At 39.4% G+C, this 20,001-nt stretch overlaps 1 protein-coding gene across 1 annotated transcript in view; it reads left to right on the top strand.

Annotated features, from left to right (window-relative positions):
- drp2 (dystrophin related protein 2) overlaps positions 1 to 20,001 on the top strand; it is a 100,318-nt gene that overhangs the window by 51,980 nt on the left and 28,337 nt on the right. The window contains exons 7-12 of the mRNA XM_083891527.1: positions 4,997 to 5,075; positions 7,288 to 7,348; positions 10,319 to 10,380; positions 11,402 to 11,476; positions 14,090 to 14,291; positions 17,455 to 17,540. Of these exons, the coding sequence (XP_083747653.1) occupies positions 4,997 to 5,075; positions 7,288 to 7,348; positions 10,319 to 10,380; positions 11,402 to 11,476; positions 14,090 to 14,291; positions 17,455 to 17,540 (565 nt within the window). The remainder of the gene's footprint in view (positions 1 to 4,996; positions 5,076 to 7,287; positions 7,349 to 10,318; positions 10,381 to 11,401; positions 11,477 to 14,089; positions 14,292 to 17,454; positions 17,541 to 20,001) is intronic.

Below are 20,001 nucleotides of genomic sequence, written 5' to 3' on the forward strand. Positions count from 1 at the left end.
CCCCTCTGATTCGTGGCCAGGAAATACTAATTTGTTCCCACGAAATAGGTAAAACGTGTGCATGAAATACAAATTTTTCCCATGAACTAGGTCATTTGTGTGCACGTAATACTAATTTGTTCCCATGAAATAGGTAATATGTGTACATGAAATACTAATTTGGTCCATTGAAATAGGTATTATGTGTACATGAAATACTAATTTGTACCCCTGAAATAGGTAATACATGTACATGAAATACTAAGTTGTTCACCATGAAATAGGTAATATGTGAACATGAAATACTAATTTGTTCACCACGAAATAGGTAAAACGTGCTCACGAAATACTAATTTGTTCCCACTAAAAGGTAAATGTTGGATATTAAACCTATATACCTATTTACGCTGAACTTTAAACCTATTTTGTGGCAACACACTAGTATTTTGTGGGAATTAATTGATATTTTGTGCATACATTTTACCTATTTAGTGGACATTTATTTTTATTTTTTCACCCATGTCATGTCAGGGGCTCCATAGAAAGTAGCACACATCTTGAAGCAGAGATAAATTCGGTTTAGTGAGTTGTTGCAGGTTGTATGAGTGTGTAGTGTTTACAGAGGTTTATGTGAGTCATTTAAACAATGGCAAACATGATGAATGGTCTGGTAAATACATGACAGCACAATTTTCACCTGCATTAGTTTGTCAAAAATTCCCAAATCTAATTCCAGTCCTGAGCCGTGGTCTCTACAGACTGTTGTTTTCTTGCAGCACTTTATGTCTGTGATGAATTGAGCGCAGTGCTTCTTTAATGAACCCCCTGAAAGGAGATTATATTATGAAATGTAGATGGTGCTCATTACTCACAGATTATTATAACTACTGGCCAGTTTTTTTTTTTACACATAATGGATAGTAATTTGAGGCCATATAGAAAAAAGAATGGTGAAAATTACCATTTGAAATAATTAACATGCATTAAAGCTCTTCAATGAATCCACTTACTTTTTAAAGCCTTTTAAATTTTTCACAGATAAAGTGCCTTGGATTGGTTGAACTGGATTTGACCTGCTCTTGATGCTTTGCTGACTGTGTGGATGCATTATACAGCGAGCTGTACTGTAATTCTGTAATGTGCGTCCATGAAGCTTGTTATCCTGCAACAAAACCCTCTCAACCCTGACCCTGTTCCATAACCTCTCTGTGACATCTCGTCATCTGCTGTACTGTCGTGATGTTTTAATTGCCACTGCAGCTCCTCTTCTCTCGGGGTTTGTGAATGTGACGATTTTGATGTCCGTTCTCGCAATTCTTTAGCTTTAGATTTTAGCTCAGCGGGGTTCGCGCCGCACACTCACTCAGCTTCTTTTATGTTTCCTCTCGTCCCTGAAGTATCCCACACTGGAAGAGTTCAGGAGTAGAGCACAACAAACGGAAACAGATCAGTACAGTAGCTCTGCACGTTTGATATCTTAGCCGCTGGTTTTTCCTGTCTTTCCTCTTTGATTGACGCAAATAAGGTCAATCCATTCAACTTAAGCCTTTGTCTTCTGAGAGGAACCTATTAGAGTGTTTGGAGCAGCTAATCACAACAAGTGGACACTAATACTAAAGGAAGGATTCGGGATGGCTCCGGGACAGTAGTGCTCATTTCTGCACTTTGGTTCAGAATCTCAGAATCAGACAGTTGTGGTCTCTTTCTCTGACTTTTCCTTCATGAGGTTCACATATATACACTACCGTTCAAAGGTTTGGGGTCACCTATACAATTTTTGTTGTGTTTTCCATTAAAAGTCACACTTTTATTCATCAAAAGAGTTGCAAAATGAATAGAAAATATAGTCAAGACATTGACAAGAATAGAAATATCAGCTGTGCTAACATCATTGCACAAGGTAATGATGGTAAATTTCAAGTCATTCTGAGATACTTTTTGTTTTTGAGAAGAAAGTCAGCTCACTGTCAAAGTGCATCAGGGCAAATGGATCATTTCCTGAATTTCAAAAATTCATTTAAATTATTCCTTAAGAGGTTTGCAAATATTTTCAACAGATCCTAGTTCAGGGCGATGCCGACTATTATGATGGTAAATTTCAAGTCATTCCAAGATACTTTTTGGTTTTGAGATTAAAACCAGCTCACTGTCAAAGAATCAGAATAAGAACTGCTGTTCAATAATGCAAATAAAATAAAGTATGATTCAAACCCAAACATCGTGCGACACTAAATAGGGTCATTTTTCTTAATGTGCTGTTGATGCTCACAGAAACAACCATAAAATGGAGTGATTTGGTGATTAAGTGGATTTTCCTGAACCTAAACTTGTCTTTTTGTTGGAGAATGGTGAAGTACAGGACTACGTTGCTGAACGGGCTAATGAATATAATTATTTATTCATATCGTAACATAAATGTGTTTAGGAGCGGCTCGTAATGGGTTAGACTTGAGACGTGGCTTGTTTAAAAGGCTGTGTGTGTGGTTCCTTTTGCTCTATACTAACTGTTTCTAATCCATTTTTTTCTGGATTAGAAAGGTGAATTGCTCTTTGCTCAAAGCCCAGCGTGGCACTTCTTATCCTTCAAAAGCAGCCATTGCTGAATAACATGCGGATGGACTGAGCTCACGTATATAAATAGAAACATTTATAAACAAAGTGAAATGTCGTCACAGTCCTGTGTTATTATAGGACAGGATTCATTCCACATTCTTTTTCAGGAAACTAACGTAGAAAGATCAAACATTGCGACTCCTCTTCCTGCTCAGTCGTGTCCCTTTGCGTTCGGTAAAAAGCGTCTCTGTGCAAAAGTTCTTTCTGCAAGATAATTTCTGTTCAATATTTCATGCACCGTGTCCTCGAGCCTTTAATTCAGAGAGTCTGTCAGAGTCTGTACGATGATCAGTGTTGTTAAAGACGTGGATCTACCTTAAATTTTCCAAATTCTTGGAGCAGAGTCTCAGAGCAGAGTGATGGATTAACAGGCAGTGGTTTAAAAAAGAAACAACCCTGTGTGTGCACGTATTTCAGCTGCGTCGTACGGTGGCCTTGAGGTGCAAAACACAAAACACAAACATTAATACAAAAGCAGAAAACACAAAAACATTAACTCGAAACAGAAATTACAATAGATACCTCTTCTGAGTTAATGTTTTCTGCTTTTGTGTTTCCGTTTTCCGCTTTTGTTTTTGCGTTATCAGTGAATGTTTTTGTGTTTGCGTTTTTGATTTGCGTGAGTTAACGTTGTTTGTGTTTGTGTTTGTGTTTGTGTTTGTGTTTGTGTTTGTGTTTTTGGTTTTGTATTTGTGTTTGTGTTTGTGATTTGTGGTATGTGTATTTGGTTTTGCGTTTTGTGATTTGTGTTTGTGTTTTTAGTTTTGTGTTTTGTGTTTTGCGTTTTGCGTTTGTGTGTTATGTGTTATGTGTTTATGTTTGTGATTTGTGATTTGTGTTTTTAGTTTTGTATTTGTGTTTGTGTTATTGGTTTTGCGTTTTGCGTGTTTTGCACCTCAGGGCCACCGTAGCACCTGCATCCACACTGACTCGACGAGTGGAGAAATCTTCTTCTTCTTCTTGTCCCCAATTCCTGTTAAATTAAAGATGATTAATGTTACATCCCTGTGCACCATCATCGTTGGCTCTGTTGATTTTTCGCTGCTTCGGCTCCAGCAGTAAATGTATTTTCCAAATTTGATTTGCTTACATTTGTCGATCATGGATATGTGAGTAATTTGTCTTCCTTACAGCGGCACAAATAAAATAGATTGTACAACCACGGCAGATTGAAAACGCTCCATATTAGACACAACCAATTTAGTGATGCATCAGATTATATTGTTTGGTTTTCTGCAGTGAACGGATAAATAAATGATGTCTAACTTTGCAGATTATGACTCATTGCCTGTTGCTTGTCTTTGGATGTTTTCTCAGCCTCTCGCTCTCTTTATCTGCCGCTCCACCTCAGCGTGGAGTGGATTCGCCTGCAGTTGTTTGAGGATGTGTTTCAAACGTTCGGCTGACGACGATTCATGTGCCAAATCCAATACTCGTCAAATAAACCGGGATTAGATCAACTAAATCCCATTTGATGGGAAATAACACTGATGTGAAATGCTTGTACAAAGGCGACGGGGGAGCTTGATTTCATCAACACTCTACGATGCTTTGTAACCTCTCTCTCTTATTTCATCTCGTTTTCCCGACACTTCTCTTGTTTTCATTTCATTTCAAAATATCTGTTACCTGTCGCTCTTCAAAGGTTTCCTTTCGTTAGAAGAGCAGATTATTGCTTTTTTATCAGGAAAATCTTTCACAAGTGGTAAGAAGCACCAACATTTGACTGAATGTAACTCTCCCATTAGCCACGTACATTTAAAATGTCAATGTTTGTATTCTACAAACAGAATTCTGACTTTATTCTGACTTTATTCTCAAAAATCTGACTTTATTCTCAGAATTCTGACTTTATTCTGACTTTATTCTCAGAATTGAGACTTTATTCTGACTTCATTCTCAGAATCCTGACTTTAAAACAGAATGCTGACTAATGTTCATTAGTTTAGAAAATATTCTGAGTAAATGGCAGAAAGAGATATAAAAATGATTTCTGATTTATTCATTAGAATGTTTACCTATCATTTGACACCAAAATCACTGAAATTGGTCCAGGAATGTATGAATCTTTTTCTGATGTAAGAGACGGTTGGAAATGGCGTCATTTTGAAATGTACGCGGCTAATACGTGGATATTTCAAAACAATGACCCAAGAGGTTACATTCAGTCAAATGTTGGTGCTTCTTTTCTTTTGCTCAGAAAGAGCTCGACTAAGACTTTCAAGATGAATAAAAAGACATAATAATGTATATTCTGCAGTTATTAACTAACGGAGGAGAAGCAGGGGGTCCATGTGTGTGTGTGTGTGTGCGCATCCCTATTGTGGGGGATTTGTGGAAACAGCGCGATTCTCTTTGATTTATGCGTGTGCGTGTGTGCGTGCGTGCGTGTGTGTGTCCTCAGGCGTCCATAGAGGAGAGGCTGAAGCAGCTCCAGGACGCACATCGAGACTTTGGCCCGGGATCGCAGCACTTCCTCTCCAGTAAGACTCCTCCCTCTGCTATTTGAAGTTTGTGCCTTGTGTCACACACACACACACACACGCACACACACACACACACACACACACAGTGCAGTGCTGAGCCAAAGCACCGTCTGAGTATCTGCAGAGCTGGGGTAGAGGGTTCTATATGTATTACAGTTGTTGTTGTTGTTATAATGAGCCTATAAAAGACTTCCTGCGCACATGTTTGTATCAGTTAGAGGTGGAGTCGGCAGCGCTCGCTCGTCCGTCCTCATCACAGCAGCCGTCGCTCTCTCCTCTGAACAGAGATGCGTGTTTGGGAATTCTGTCTCTTCTTTTACCTGCTGTTCTTCAAAGGCTGCAGAGAGGGTAGCTGGTAGTTGTGGATGTAGGGGGGGGGGGGGCTGACACGTGTGATTTGCATCCTTTAAAGTAATGAAGAAGAAGAAGAAGTGTAACGGTGTGAGTCTGTCTCTGCACTGTCAACACTAACCCCCCCCCCCCCGTCACGCCAGCTCAGAAATACCACACTGGAGCTTATAAAGCACACAGATCCACTGCACTCTGCAGGAACACACACATGCTCTGCAGCTGTTAACGCTCCAACATGACTATGTTTTAGTCTCTTATCCTTCATTCAGTCATTCATTGTGTGCAGCTTTATGAGAGTCGTGGGGGCCGCTGGTGCCAATCCCAGCTGACATTGGGCGAATGTCACCAGAGACAAACAACTATTTACTATTTCACACGAGCGTCCAATTAACCATTTAATTATACCGCTTTATCCCCCACATGACGGTCACTCACAGGTGAGCCACAGATGCCAATCCCAGCTTATATACACTACCGTTCAAAAAGTTTGGGGTCACCTATATGATTTTTCTGGGTGTTTTCCATTAAAAGTCACACTTTTATTCATCAAAAGAGTTGCAAAAAGAATAGAAAATAAAGTCAAGACATTGACAAGATTAGAAATAATGATTTTTATTCCAAATAATATTTTTTTCCTTCAAACTTTTTTTCTACGGAGCCCCCGAAGTGACATGAGAATTTTTTTTTTTTTTTTTAAAAGACGATTTTTTTTTTAATCTTGAGATTCAAAGTCGAGATCTCGAGTTTCCAAAAAAAATTGAAAAAAAAAAAACTTGGAAAAAAAAAATTCATAATTTTTTGGAAACTCGAGATCTCGACTTTGAAACTTGAGATCTCGAGTTTCCAAAAAAAAAGTAAAAAAAAAAAATTTGAAAAAGAAAAATGTTTTTCATAATTTTTTGGAAACTCAAAATTAAAATCTTCAATTTTTTTTTTTCCCGCATGTCACTTCGGGTGTTCCATAGTTTTCAGCTGTGCTAACATCATTGCACAAGGGTTTTCAAGGGTTTTCTAATCATCAATAGTCTTCTAACGTCATTAACAAACACAATGTACCATTAGAACAGTGTAAATGTGCCTCTATACACCTATGTACATATTCCATTAAAAAGCAGACGTTTGCAGCTAGAATTCGTCGTTTACCACATTAACAATGTATAGAGTGTATTTATGATTCATTTAATGTTAGATTCATTGAAAAAAAAAGTGCTTTTCCTTCAAAAATAAGGACATTTCTAAGTGACCCCAAACTTTTGAACGGTAGTGTATATGCCACTTTACTCCATTCTTGAGGAAAATTCACTTTTGGTTCACTTTAAATCTATCTGACAGCGATGATTACCGCTTATATTCTGACTTAAACATATATATATATATATATAACACACTCTTAAATAAGCAGTGGTGACTGAGCTTTTCGGTTTGCGTCGCCTTGATGTGTGTCTTTATAGATCCTGTGTGTACTTTTTTGCCTTTCCTCCAGTGTGAAGTCAAATCTCTCCTAAAGCATCAATATTTGTCTTGTTATATATACAGTAGGTCTATGGTCAGGTCGCAATGGGACGAACCTGGTTAAATAAAGGTTAAGGAAAATGTTTCTGGTCAAAAAACGACTGCCACAGTAAATAAATGGTGGTTTGTTTTTTCTTCTGTTCGACTGTGACAAACAAACCAACACTCGTATACTTGTCCCTTCAGTGCAGTGCAGCCCCTGAAACGTTGTTCTGAAAGGACGAGGCGTCTCGACGCTCTATCAGGGACAGAGTGCACCTTTTTGGTGTTGTTTTTTTGCACTTTCATGCATGACATGTTTATTTTGAAATGGATTTTTGTTGTCTCCCTGCGTGTGTTTGTGCAGGTTCAGTCCAGATACCATGGGAACGAGCCATCTCACCCAACAAAGTGCCCTACTACATCAAGTAAGTGCAACTCCAGGATCAATATGTTCTGTAGATATATATGTATATATGCATACATATATATATATGTATATATGCATACATATATATATATGTAAGTTTTTCTGAAGATAAAGTCAGAGCAGAATTTCCTCTACGACACCTGCATGTAATATTCCGACTGTATTTCACTGCTCTGGCATCTTTAATTCCTTCAGCTTTGACCTCGGAGTGAAAAGTGATGTTAAAACTAGAGCTCTCAGAATTCTGACTTAATTCTGACTTTATTCTCAGAATTCTGACTTTATTCTAACTTTATTCTCAGAATTCTGACTTTATTCTCAAAATTCTGACTTTATTCTCAGAATTGTTGCTTTATTCTGACTTTATTCTCAGAATTCTGACTTAATTCTGACTTTATTCTCAAAATTCTGACTTTATTCTCAAAATCCTGACTTTATTCTCAAAATTCTGACTTTATTCTGACTTTATTCTCAGAATTCTGACTTTATTCTCAGAATTCTGACTTTATTCTGACTTTATTCTCAGAATTCTGACTTCATTCTCTAAATTCTGACTTTATTCCTTCAGCTTTTACCTCGGAGTGAAAATTTATGTTAAAACTTCAAAAGCTGCAGTTTCATCACATCCGTGTTATAGTTGTTGATATTATGAGTCATGCTTCGTACTTTCAGACTCACTTAAAGAAAAAAGAGAATCTGCGTCACATTGAATGTTTGTTCCGCCTGAAAATCTATGCAGTTTCTCACTGAATGGAACCCTTGAAATCTCAAACTGGAGCGTTCTTTCTCTCAGCTCATCATCACGACCTGTAAACACTGGTTTTTACTGTGAGTGAGTCACTGAGTTAGTGTGAGCGCTGAGGCTGAGCAAAGGTAAATTAACCAGAGTCGTCTTTGCCGCGAGCTCAGCTTTTCAAAGATGTTTCTGCTGCAGAAGACAGAAGAGATAAATAATGAATGATTCATATACGAGGCCTGAACATTCATCTGTTTATCTGTTTACATCATCAATAGTATTTCACCTTAGAGTGCTGTTGGTTTTATCAGTGCACTGTGAGTGTGTTCATGCTGAGATGATGGGATTTTAGTCTGATATTGTTTCTGTGCTAGAGGATTAGGGCCACACAGGAAACATTTTTAATGTTAAATGTAAATATTTAAGTTTAGAGTCAGAATTCTGACTTTATTCTCATAATTCTGACTTTATTCCCATAATTCTGACTTTAGACTCTCCGAATTCTGACTTTAAAACTCAGAAACTTTAAACTCAGAATTCTGACTTTATTCCCATATCTCTGACTTTAAATTCAGAAACTTTAAACTCAGAATTTCTGAATTTAAACAGAATTCTGACTTTAAAACTCAAAAACTTTAAATTAAAAAAATTCTGACTATTCTCCGAATTCTGACTTTATTCCCATAATTCTGACTTTAAACTCAGAAACTTTAAACTCAGAATTTCTGAATTTGAACAGAATTCTGACTTTAGACTCAGAATTCTGACTTTAATTTCCCAGTTTCTGACTTTAAAACTCAGAATTCTCACTTTATTCTCAGATGTCTGAATTGTGACTTTAAAGTCAGAACTCTTTTTTTTCCTTTGTGGCCCTAATCCTCTTCCATAGTATGCAGTTTCTTTCTCAGCAGTATTTATTTTCTGGAAAAAGAAGGTCCTGGTTCTTGTTGTAGCCTGCGACTCAGGTCTTTATGGGATGTATTAGCGCAGCAGTATGGTAGCAGCTCTCTGCTGGCCACCGATCAATGTGCACTCGCACAGGTAAAAGCATGAGTGGAGCCTTAAAAGGCTCTGGAGCTCTGACTTCCTGCTCTGTGGTTTATAATCCATTTTGCTTCACATTTTCATTCCGTGTGTGTGTGTGTGTGTGTGTGTGCGTGCGTGCGTGCGTGCGTGCGTGCGTGTGTGTGTGTTCTTGTACTTGCGGCATACTGAGCAGCAGTGAGGGTTTTTAACCAACAAAGTGAGGTCATTTTTACGGAGTGAGGACATTTTGGCCGGTCCTCACTTTGTTTTCATTGAAATCACTTCCTTAGGTTGCTTTAACATGCTATACTCAATTTGTCAAACAAACACATCATAGTATAGTATGACGTTTTTGTCAAATTTTGGACCAAAAATGTAAATATTAAATAAATAAAAAGTTTTCCAGCCCTTTTTGCTCTGGGGCTCCACCTGCAGACATTTTATGGTACTGCAACCAGTAGTTCTTTGTAGATGTCATTCATGAAGTAGATATTTGTAATTGTGTTGATTTATAAAGTGGAAATGCTGGTCCTCAGTATGCCGCAAGTACAAGAATGTATGTGTGTGTGTGTGCGCGTGTTCTTGTACTTGCGACATACTGAGGACCAGTGAGGGTTTTTAACCAACAAAGTGAGGTCATTTTTACGGAGTGAGGACATTTTGACCGGTCCTCACTTTGTTTTCATTGAAATCACTTCCTTAGGTTGCTATAACATGCTATACTCAATTTGTCAAAAAAAAATATATAATAATAATTTTGGACGACATAGTATAGTATGATGTTTATGTCAAATTTCGGACCAATTATGTAAATAAATAAATAAATAAATAAAACGTTTTCCAGCCCTTTTTGCTCTGGGGCTCCACCTGCAGACATTTTATGGTACTGCAACCAGTAGTTGTAGATGTCATTCATGAAGTAGATATTTGTAATTGTGTTGATTTATAAAGTGGAAATGCTGGTCCTGTGTGTGTGTGTGTGTGTGTGTGTGTGTGTGTGTGTGTGTGTGTGTGTGTGTGTGTGTGTGTGTGTGTGTGTGTGTGTGTGTGTGTGTGTGTGTGTGTGTGTGTGTGTGCATCTCCAGCACAGCAGTAATGGGACCTAACATCAATGCTTGAACCTGCCTCCTTCATCATGTTTGATGTATGTCAGCACTTTACAGGCTTGTAAACAATGGCTCTCTCTCTCTCTCCGTCTTCTCTCAGCCATCAGGCCCAGACGACGTGCTGGGACCATCCAAAGATGACAGAACTATACCAAGCACTGGGTGAGCGAGGAGACAATTAAAACAGCCTTGTAGTCCGGGTCCCCACTCGCTGTGCTGCGCTAACAGCGTGACGCCACGATGAATATGAAGGCCCTTGTCACGCCGCTGACAGAGCATTTCAAACCCCCTCGAGGCGACATCACGACCGTCGTTAGCCTTTGCGCTATGATTGCTTTTTGTTTACCCGCTAATTAATTGAGATTAAACGACGTCACGTGATTCACCGTTAATCTGATCTGACGGGGAAAACCTCACAGCGGAGACTGAGACACATGGACAGATAATATTAGCAATACAGTACTTTATTATCGACTTATGCAGCGGTGAGATTAACGGGAGGGAAGATAATGATGATGACAGGATGTGTGAGGCAGGATTTGCCCTTTTTCATTTAGACTAATCTCTTTCTTACTCAGAATTCTGACTTTAAACTCAGAATTTAAATTCAGGATTTTGACTTTTAATCATACCTGGCATCAATTTCTCTTTTTTCCAGTTTGTCTAATCGCTTTCTGACTTTAAACACAGAATCCTGACTTTAAAACTCAGAATTCTAACTTTATTCTCAGAATCCTGACTTTAACTCAGAATTCTGACTTTAAACTCAGAATTCTAGAATTCTGACTTTAACTCAGAATTCTAGAATTCTGACTTTAACTCAGAATACTAACTTTATTCTCAAAATTCTGACTTTATTTTCAGAATTCTAACTTTATTCTCAGAGTTCTGACTTTAAACTCAGAATTCTGACTTTAAACTCAGAATTTTTACTTTAAACTCAGAATTCTGACTAAACGCAGGATTTAAACTTTAAACTCAGAGATAGACACACACACAAGCATGGGAAAAGACACACAGACATATAATATTAGCAATACAGTACTTTATTATTGACGTATGCAGCGGTGAGATAAACGGGAGCGAAGATAACGATGATGTCAGGATGCGTGATCCAGGATTTCCCCTTTTTTTTCCATTTAATCTAATCTAATCTCTTTCTTTCTATCTTTCTCTCCATTAGCGGATTTGAACAACATCAAGTTCTCTGCGTACAGAACAGCCATGAAGCTGCGGCGAGTTCAGAAGGCTCTGAGATGTAAGTGCAGTATTTCATCAACGGGATGTTTTCTGTACGCAGCGCGGGAAATTGTCTGTTTATAACCTCAAACGATCAGTAATCCAGGACGACGGCTTCTTATTTTGGGGGGTGAATGAGATTCAACATTAGCTGTGGATTCACTATTTACATTCTGCATTGTCAATCTAAAGTGCAGAAATATAATGTATTGATGTAGAGTCAGAAGAGCCAGTCAGCCACTCTGATTTATTCTTCATTTTCATTATGGCCTGCAGAAATTGGCACGGTGAGGTAATTGGAGCAATTAATTTGTCCATTTGAGTTACAAAAGAAAAGACTATTTGTTTTTTTTACCGTTTGGTTTGGCTGCAGCTGACGATCCCGTGTGGGGAATTTGCCTCTGCTGCTTAAGCCCAATTTATACTCCTGCGTAAAGTGCACTACGTAGGTTACGCAGAGTCCTCTGCGTCGACGCAGAACCTGTCGAAGAGCCTCTGCGTCGTCTCTGACTGCACTAAATATTTTTTAAGTGTCCGTCACTCCGTCAAGGGACAACGGAGACGGAGAGAGCTGCGATTGGTCCTCAGGACAGGCCGAGCTAACGCTGCTCTGTGCCGGCTCACAGTGAGCACCGAGCGTCCACAGACACGGAGCTGATCCCCGCCGATAACGCCGCTGCCAAACTATAAATACGTCATATCTTAACACACACAGCACATGTTTAGACTCTAAATGTACATTTTCTCGCCTCAAATTATCTTAAAACTGCGTTCCGTGACACAGAAAAGTGAGAAACGGCCACTGTTTCAACAACAACAGTCTTTCTCTCTCGGACACCATTGCTCACTGTAGCCAAAAGCACAGCGACCTTGCGCAGCGACCCCTACTGATCGGGCGGGAAATTGCAGCGCGTATCCATCGATGCAGAAGTATGAAGGCTCGAGGCGTCTCCGTGGTGACGCAGTCGGATAACGCATTACGCAGTCGGCGAAGTATAATGTGGCCTATATTCACGTCCTCACACCTGGCCAATCCCCCCCCCCCCTCCCTCTCTCTCTTTACGATTCCTACCTTTTTAATGGCATCAACCTGCAGTGCCGTAACTCGTTTTGACCTCACATTGCAGCTGCCACTTATTCACGTTCTTCTTCTTCTTCTTCTTCTTCTCTTGCCGCCTTCACTCCCACCTTCTCTCCCCTCCTCGTCCTCGGGTTCCTGTAATAAAAATTCAGCCTTGTCAGACCGCTGTAAAACTCCCCCCTCTTACATTCTCCTTATCTCGCCCTCCTCTGGTGGAGTTGATATCATTACAGAGTTTAATTGCTGGGCCTTGCCTTGATAACTGCAGAGTTCTCGCTCTTTCTTGAAGCGCTCTTTGTGAATGATGGAGGAGTGCTGTGTAAGAGCTCCCCTTCATAAATGCATTTTGAGGTGATTTACTCCCAAGGCTGAAAATCCTGCTGTTATCTCCTCTCTCTGTTCTACCTCATCATCCCGCCATCCAATTACACCTGGCATCAACGGACACCCTCTTAGCTCCACTCCAAGGGATGAGCCATCAAATTAGTTTAGAAGGGTGAAATCAAATTTGTGTCGCTGCACTTTAAAATGACGAGTGTGAGCTTAAGCAAACAAAAGAGGGGGAATAAGCGCTTGTGTCACTCTGCTCAGGTGAGAATGATCATTCTATTGTGTCTGTTTTTGGAAATGAACGACTGAGGAAATGAATGTGCAGTCATGTACACTCTTAGAAATAAAAGTGCTAAGTAGAACCATATGAGGTTCTTTGGCTTAAAAAAGGAGAACCCTTTTTGGCTCCAGGTAGAACCTTTCTAAAAAGGAGAGTTCCACCTGGAACCCTTTTAAAACCCTTTATTCAGGAAAGGGGTTTTAAAGGGTTCTCTGGATCAAAATGGTTCTTACTGGAACCATTAGTGTTACCAAGAACCCTTGAAAAACCCTTTCTTCAGGAAAAGGGTTTTTCAGAAGAAAATGGTTCCAGGTAGAACCTCAGCCCTTGTAGAAGAACCCTTTCTCCTATGAGAACAAGCCGAAGAACCTTATATGGTTCTACTTAGCACCTTTATTTCTATGAGTGTAGATTTAGCATTTGGCTTGTCTTGACTCCTATTACCACATTATACCCCTTTTTATACACTACTATTCAAAAGTTTGGGGTCACTTAGAAATGTCCTTAATTTTGGAATTTGTGGAATATGTACATAGGTGTATAGAGGCTTATTTCCAGTGTTCTAATGGTACATTGTGTTTGCTAATCGCGTTAGAAAACTATATCATCATTATTTATAATAGTGCATGAGCACCGAGTAACACTTTAGATTAGGGAACACATATTCACCATTAACTAGGTGCTTACTAACATGCATATAAGTCGCATACTAGCCCTTTATTAGTCAATATTAAACACATATTAACACCTTATGTAGGAAAAACCTTAATCCGTGTCATAATAGAGATAGAATAGAATAAGGTTATGTAGAAGAACATGCTTAATATTTACTAATAAAGGGCTAGTATGCGACTTATATGTGTCAGTAAGCACCAAGCTTAATAAAGATGACCTTGTTGTCCTCTGGTGTTGTAAAAACTCCTCTCCATGTGTCTTCTCAGTGGATTTAGTGGCGCTCAGCGGTCTGGCGGAGATATTTCGGGAGCAGGATTTACAGCAAGGCGAGCACGTGATGGACGTGGTGGAGGTGATTCACGGGCTGACGGCGCTGTACGAGCGGCTGGAGGAGGAGAGGTCCATCCTGGTCAACATTCCACTCTGCGTCGACATGTGTCTCAACTGGCTGCTCAACGTCTACGACAGGTGAGTCAGCTTTTATTAAGCAGACGCTGCAGCTCTGTCATATATGAAATAACTGCAGTGATACTGTTTTTGTATTCATCAACCGTTTCACTTCTCAGTGTATTGACTTTAACCAACGTTGGTTTGTTTTTTTATGACTTTATATTATGGCGTTGACATTATAAATCTGCACTGAAACCTTCACTCTATTGGATTCACGTTCCTGTTTTTTTTTCAATTTGATACTTAATGAGCATTAAATCTGTCGAGGGTGTCGTTAAACGGCAGTAATGGGTTTGTCATGCAGGAGAAACAATGACACGTCTGCATCAGGACTAATACTGTAGTGGACTGTTCTGCATGACACTGAAGAGGATTAGGGTCACACTGGAAAAACATATTTGAGTTCTGGCTTTAAACTCGCAATTCTGACTTTAAACTCAGAATTCTGACTTTAAAGTTTTTAGAGATTTAAAGCCAGAATTATGAGTTCAAATGTCAGAATTCTGAGAATAAAGTTGGAATAAAGTCAGAATTCTGTGAATAAAGTTGGAATTCTGAGTTTTAGTCAGAATGCTGAGAATAAATTCCGAATAAAGTCAGAATTCTGAGTTTAAAGTCAGAATTTTGACTTTAAACTCAGAATTCTGAGAATAAAGGCAGAATTAAGTCAGAATTCTGAGTTTAAACTTTTTAGAGATTTAAAGTCAGAATTCTGAGTTCAAATGTCAGAATTCTGAGCATAAAGTCAGAATTCTGAGAATAAAGTCGGAATTCTGAGTTTAAAGTTAGAATTCTGGGAAAAAAGTCAGAATTCTGAGTTATACATATATATATATATATATATGTATGTATATATGAAGCAGAATGACTTGATATTTTTCATCTTGTGCTCCCAAAAACCAGCCCGTTTGAACACATTTTTATGGTAATAACTTCACGGCGGCTCTGGTTGAAAGCCACAGCTAAAGTCCTCTTTAGAGTCAATCATCCTCTCCAAAACACAGTGGAGTAAAATCATTTTTCATTCCATCTGTGGTCGCTGATAGACTCTCTTAGCCAAAGAAAGAAAGACACATAGGAGAGTACAACCCTTCCAGTGTGGTCGTTTGGTCGCTAACTTACTTCATGCTAATAATAGCCACTCAGAGACTTTACCCTCTGCATAAATTCCAGTAATTGCTTTTTGGTTTTCCAATTAATAGCAGCAGTGAATCTCAATGAGGTTCTCGTGTTCTGCGTGTCCATTTCCGGCCGTAGGTTTGTTAGCGTTTAATACTTCAGTCATGTCACCGGAGCGCGGCGTCAGGGTGGATGTTAAATATGGACGTGTGGTGAGTGTCAAAGGTGCTGACAGACTTTTTCACCGCGTGTACTCGAGCTCTGACGATGATGATGCTCTTCATTTCTCACTCGATGATTCTGATGTTAAATACACCTGAGTGCCTCGAGCCCCTCTCTCTCTCTGTCCTCGGAGGCTGGAACTTCATTTGTGCCGGTTATTTTGGCCGCAGAGAGCGATGGAATGTTGACAGGGGAACAGTGTGTTTGCCGTCTCTGAACATTAAACGCTTCCACGCACAAAATCCACAAGCGTCTCGCTGCCCTGCCGTTGACCCGCGATCACACATGTGAGACGCTGTGAGAAGCTTGAACTCATCCGTCTTCCGGCTCTTTATCCTCACCGTGAGGGTCACGGCGAGGGGGCGGAGCTGTGCCAATCTCAGCTGTCACAGGGCGATCGGCGGGGGTCACACCCTGGACAGTTGGACTTTAAGACTTTAGATGAGGGAACACATATCCACCATTAAAAAAAATCATCTTTCACAAGTGGAAAGAAGCAGCAAAATCTGACTGAATGTACTTCTTGGGTCATTCTTTTTGAAAAATCCACATATTAGCCGCATAAATGTTAAAATTTCCAACCGTCTTTTACGTCAGAATTTCTTTTCCTGGTCCAGTTTCAGTGATTTTGATCTCAAATGTCCATTGATTGTGACATTCAGGTCATAATTGGTTCTAACATGTTGTTTGTTGTGTGCCATGCTGTACAAATGATATGTACAGTAGTAAGAAAAGGATTCAGCTCCTCATGAACAAATACACTGAGCATTTTTTGTACATTGTAATCAACGTTTTGCTGCAAAAATGTTGTGTTTGTGCATAATGTTGTACATTATTTCAGAGTACATGGCAGAAAGAGATATAAAAAGTATTTCTGATTCATAAATTCCAATTTTCACACCAAAATCACTGAAATCGGGGCCAGGAAATGAAATTCTGATGTAAAAGATAGTTGGAAATGTACATTGGCTAATGGGATTTTTCTATTTTGGTGCTTCTTTCCACTTGTGAAAGAATTTCCTGGGGGAAAAAAATGCAATAATCTGCTCTACTATAGGTGCTTACTAACGTATAGAAGTCGCATACTAGCCCTTTATGTATTTTATATCTTAGAAAGAGATATAAAAAGGATTTCTGATTTATAAATTAGAATTTTTATCGATCATTTGACCAAAATCACTGAAATCGGTCCAGGAAATCATATTCTGATGTAAAAGATAGTTGAAAATTTACATTGGCTAATAGGATTTTTCCATTTTGGTGCTTCTTTCCAACATTTTCCTGAAAAATGCAATAATCTGCTGGACTATAGGTGCTTATTTACGTCTATAAGTCGCATTCTAGCCCTTTATTAGTAATCATTAAGCACGTATTATTCTACATAACCTTATTCTAACTTTATTACAACACAGATTAAGATTTTTCCAACATAAGGTGTTAATACGTGCTTAATATTTACTGTTAAAGGGCTAGTATGCGACTTATATGCATGTTAGTAATGCTGAATATGTGTTACCTTGAATTCATATTTAGTCGTGTTTATAAACTATTTGTGTGTAAGTAACAGTGTGGTATTGTGGTGTAGGTGAGCGTATAATTGCTCTTCAGGGTAGAAAGAAACAGACACTTCATCATCATCATGTCGCTGTGTTGCCTTTACTGTGGATTTGCCGTAGTACAATTTCACAGTGTTGCGTTGACCCTCGTCCTATTCTGACCCATGTGATTCCTCCACTCTGAGTTTATCCAGCGTATGAAGACGTTACCATCACATCACTTCGTGTGTGTGTGTGTGTGTGTGTGTGTGTGTGTGTGTGTGTCTCTCTCTCTCTTCTTCCAGCGCTCGAAACGGCAAAATGAGAGTCCTCAGCTTCAAGATGGGATTGGTGAGCTTGTGCAACGCCGACGTCCAGGAGAAGTACAAATGTGAGTGTGACGCGTTCTGCTCGTGTCGCTCTCTAATGCGTCTCCTCAACGGCGTAAACAAAACAGCGGCGATTGCCGCCGCGTTCTTATCGTAAAGACATCCACTTACTCTAATGGAGGAAATGAATCTGCTGCCATAATAGAGAAAGCTTTCTTTACTTCTACAAAGTACACCAGGGACATTAAAAGCATTGCTTGCCAAAAGCACCATTTGCTGTTTCCGTACGGCTGTGACTGTCATTTTTCCTCACAGGTCTTTGTTGATTACAAATTATGCCGTGCACCCCCCCCACCCCTCCAGTCTGAGACTGAAGGTTTTTACTGTTTTTTTTTACGAGTTATCCCAGCCACGTAGCGACAGACCGATGCACGTCTGCAAATGAGATTGGAAACCTTTCATTTGGCATTTGAAAAACTGGTGTTATTATCAGTGTTATCTGTCTGAGTGAGAAAAGACAACAGTTCTTCTGTTAGGTCAGGAGACCAAAGTATAATCCCTTTTTCTGACAAAAACAAAAAACTAAAGATTGGCTGGCCAATCACATCACACTCAAATCTCACACTCTGGGTGTGAGATTTATGTCTGAAACATCGCGGCTGGGAAACAGCGTCAGAAAAGAGGATTTCAATCGGCTCGTTTACAGCAACTAGGAGGTTTTTGAGCATAAAAACAAGTTAATGTATGTAAGTAGACCTCCATAACTAACATTATGTGCAACAGGACCACTCTATGTGAGCTTTAAACCTAAAATGGAAAAACGGATTATGCTCTCAGCATCAAAAAAAACAAAAATCACAACAACTATTTGAATTTGAATGCAAGTATCCGCTCTGGGGTTCCAAGGCGGTGGACTGGTCATGGTGGTTGTCCCCCGCTGTGGAGCTCCTGAGGGACACGGAGTATTGTGAAAATGTAGAAAATAGGAAAGTGAAAATAATGTAAAACAGTTAATAGTAATGTCAATAGTGTGAAAAATGTGTAAAAAGGTGAAAAAAAGTATAACAGTGGGTGTGTTGTATCCCCTCTGGGGCTCCAGGGAGGCGGGTGGTGGTGGTGGTCAGAGTCCCCGCTGTGGAGCTCCAGGGTGGGGACAACAACCACCACCTGGAGCCCCAGAGCGGATACATAAGGGAAACGCTCGTTATCCGTTTTTTCCATTTTTAATTTCAGCACAAAATCGGAAATTGGAAAAACGAGTCATTTTTTCGTTTTGATTTTGTAAACGAATATTGAGAAAACTAGTCTTTTTTTTCCCGTTTTTTTTATTTCTGGTTTTATTTTGAAAAACAAATGAACTGAATGTACACAGACCGAAAATAAGTACGCTACTTTTAGTTTTAAACTAAAGTTTTTACACTTTACTTCCGCTTCTGGTCGGTCCGTTATATTGATAATTAAGAAAGAGAAAAAAGGAATTTGCAAAAAACTAATTATTTGATTTATTTATTTATTTTTCGTTTTTTTTGGATTTGTCAGAAAAACGGATTATACTTTGGTCCCCTGACCCGGTCACAGATAAATGTATCATCCAGTTTTGTTTACCATGAAAATGCTTCAAATACACCTCTGTCAATCAGTGTTTTAAACCCACACCAATGTCGATGAACAGGGTTTCAGAAAACATGGAAATGTGTCAGGTTTGGAAAGGAAAGGAAAGGAAAGGAAAGGGAATGGAATGGAAAGGCGGACAGATTGCAGCTGCAGCAGTGAATAAACATGAACTGGGTTTGGTGTCCAGGCCTAAAATGATCCTGTGCATAATGGTGAGATGTGAGCGAGCTGCCAACAGTTGGACCTGGAGCAGCTCAGCCATCACAGGATGGGAGAGAACACTGACGCTCTCATGCCAGGATTTTTTGTTCCATTCTTGGCACGCCATCTGTGTCGGCTCTTCAAGACTGAAAGATAACAGATTTGACTGTGAGTCAGCTCCCCTTTTATCTGGCTCCAGGTAGACATGTGGTGGCCTCACAAGTCTGTCGTTTCTCTGAACTGTGCCGTTTTTGCAGAGATTATAAATACACGTAAAGTATCGGCGTGGACCTGCTTTGAGATGAAGACGCCGGGTGTTTATTCCATCGACACCAAGCCTTTGGCTGTGATTCAGAAAAGAAGCTTGACGTTAATGTGTTTTGATTAGTTAAGTAATTGAATTTGCTTTATTTGGCACTTTTTGAAGTATCAAAAACAATTATGTACATGTAACAGGCAGCCCACTAAATTACTGCCAGTGGTAAAAATCTGTTATTTATACATAAACAAACAAAAAAACTCTGCAGTTGCAGGGAATGACGTTGTTTTATTTGCTTGTTCTTACTTTTAATGGATAAACATAAAGTTTTATGACGCTGTGGTGAATTATCAACAAACTAAAGTGTGCAGGATCATGAAAACTGAGCCCTGAAGTCACACCGGGTCAAACTGCTTTATGTTGCATCTATAAGGTTAAAGCTACAAGGT

This window comes from Microchirus variegatus (assembly GCF_963457635.1).
Source record: "Microchirus variegatus genome assembly, chromosome: 6".
In the NCBI taxonomy this organism is placed as follows: Eukaryota; Metazoa; Chordata; class Actinopteri; order Pleuronectiformes; family Soleidae; genus Microchirus; species Microchirus variegatus.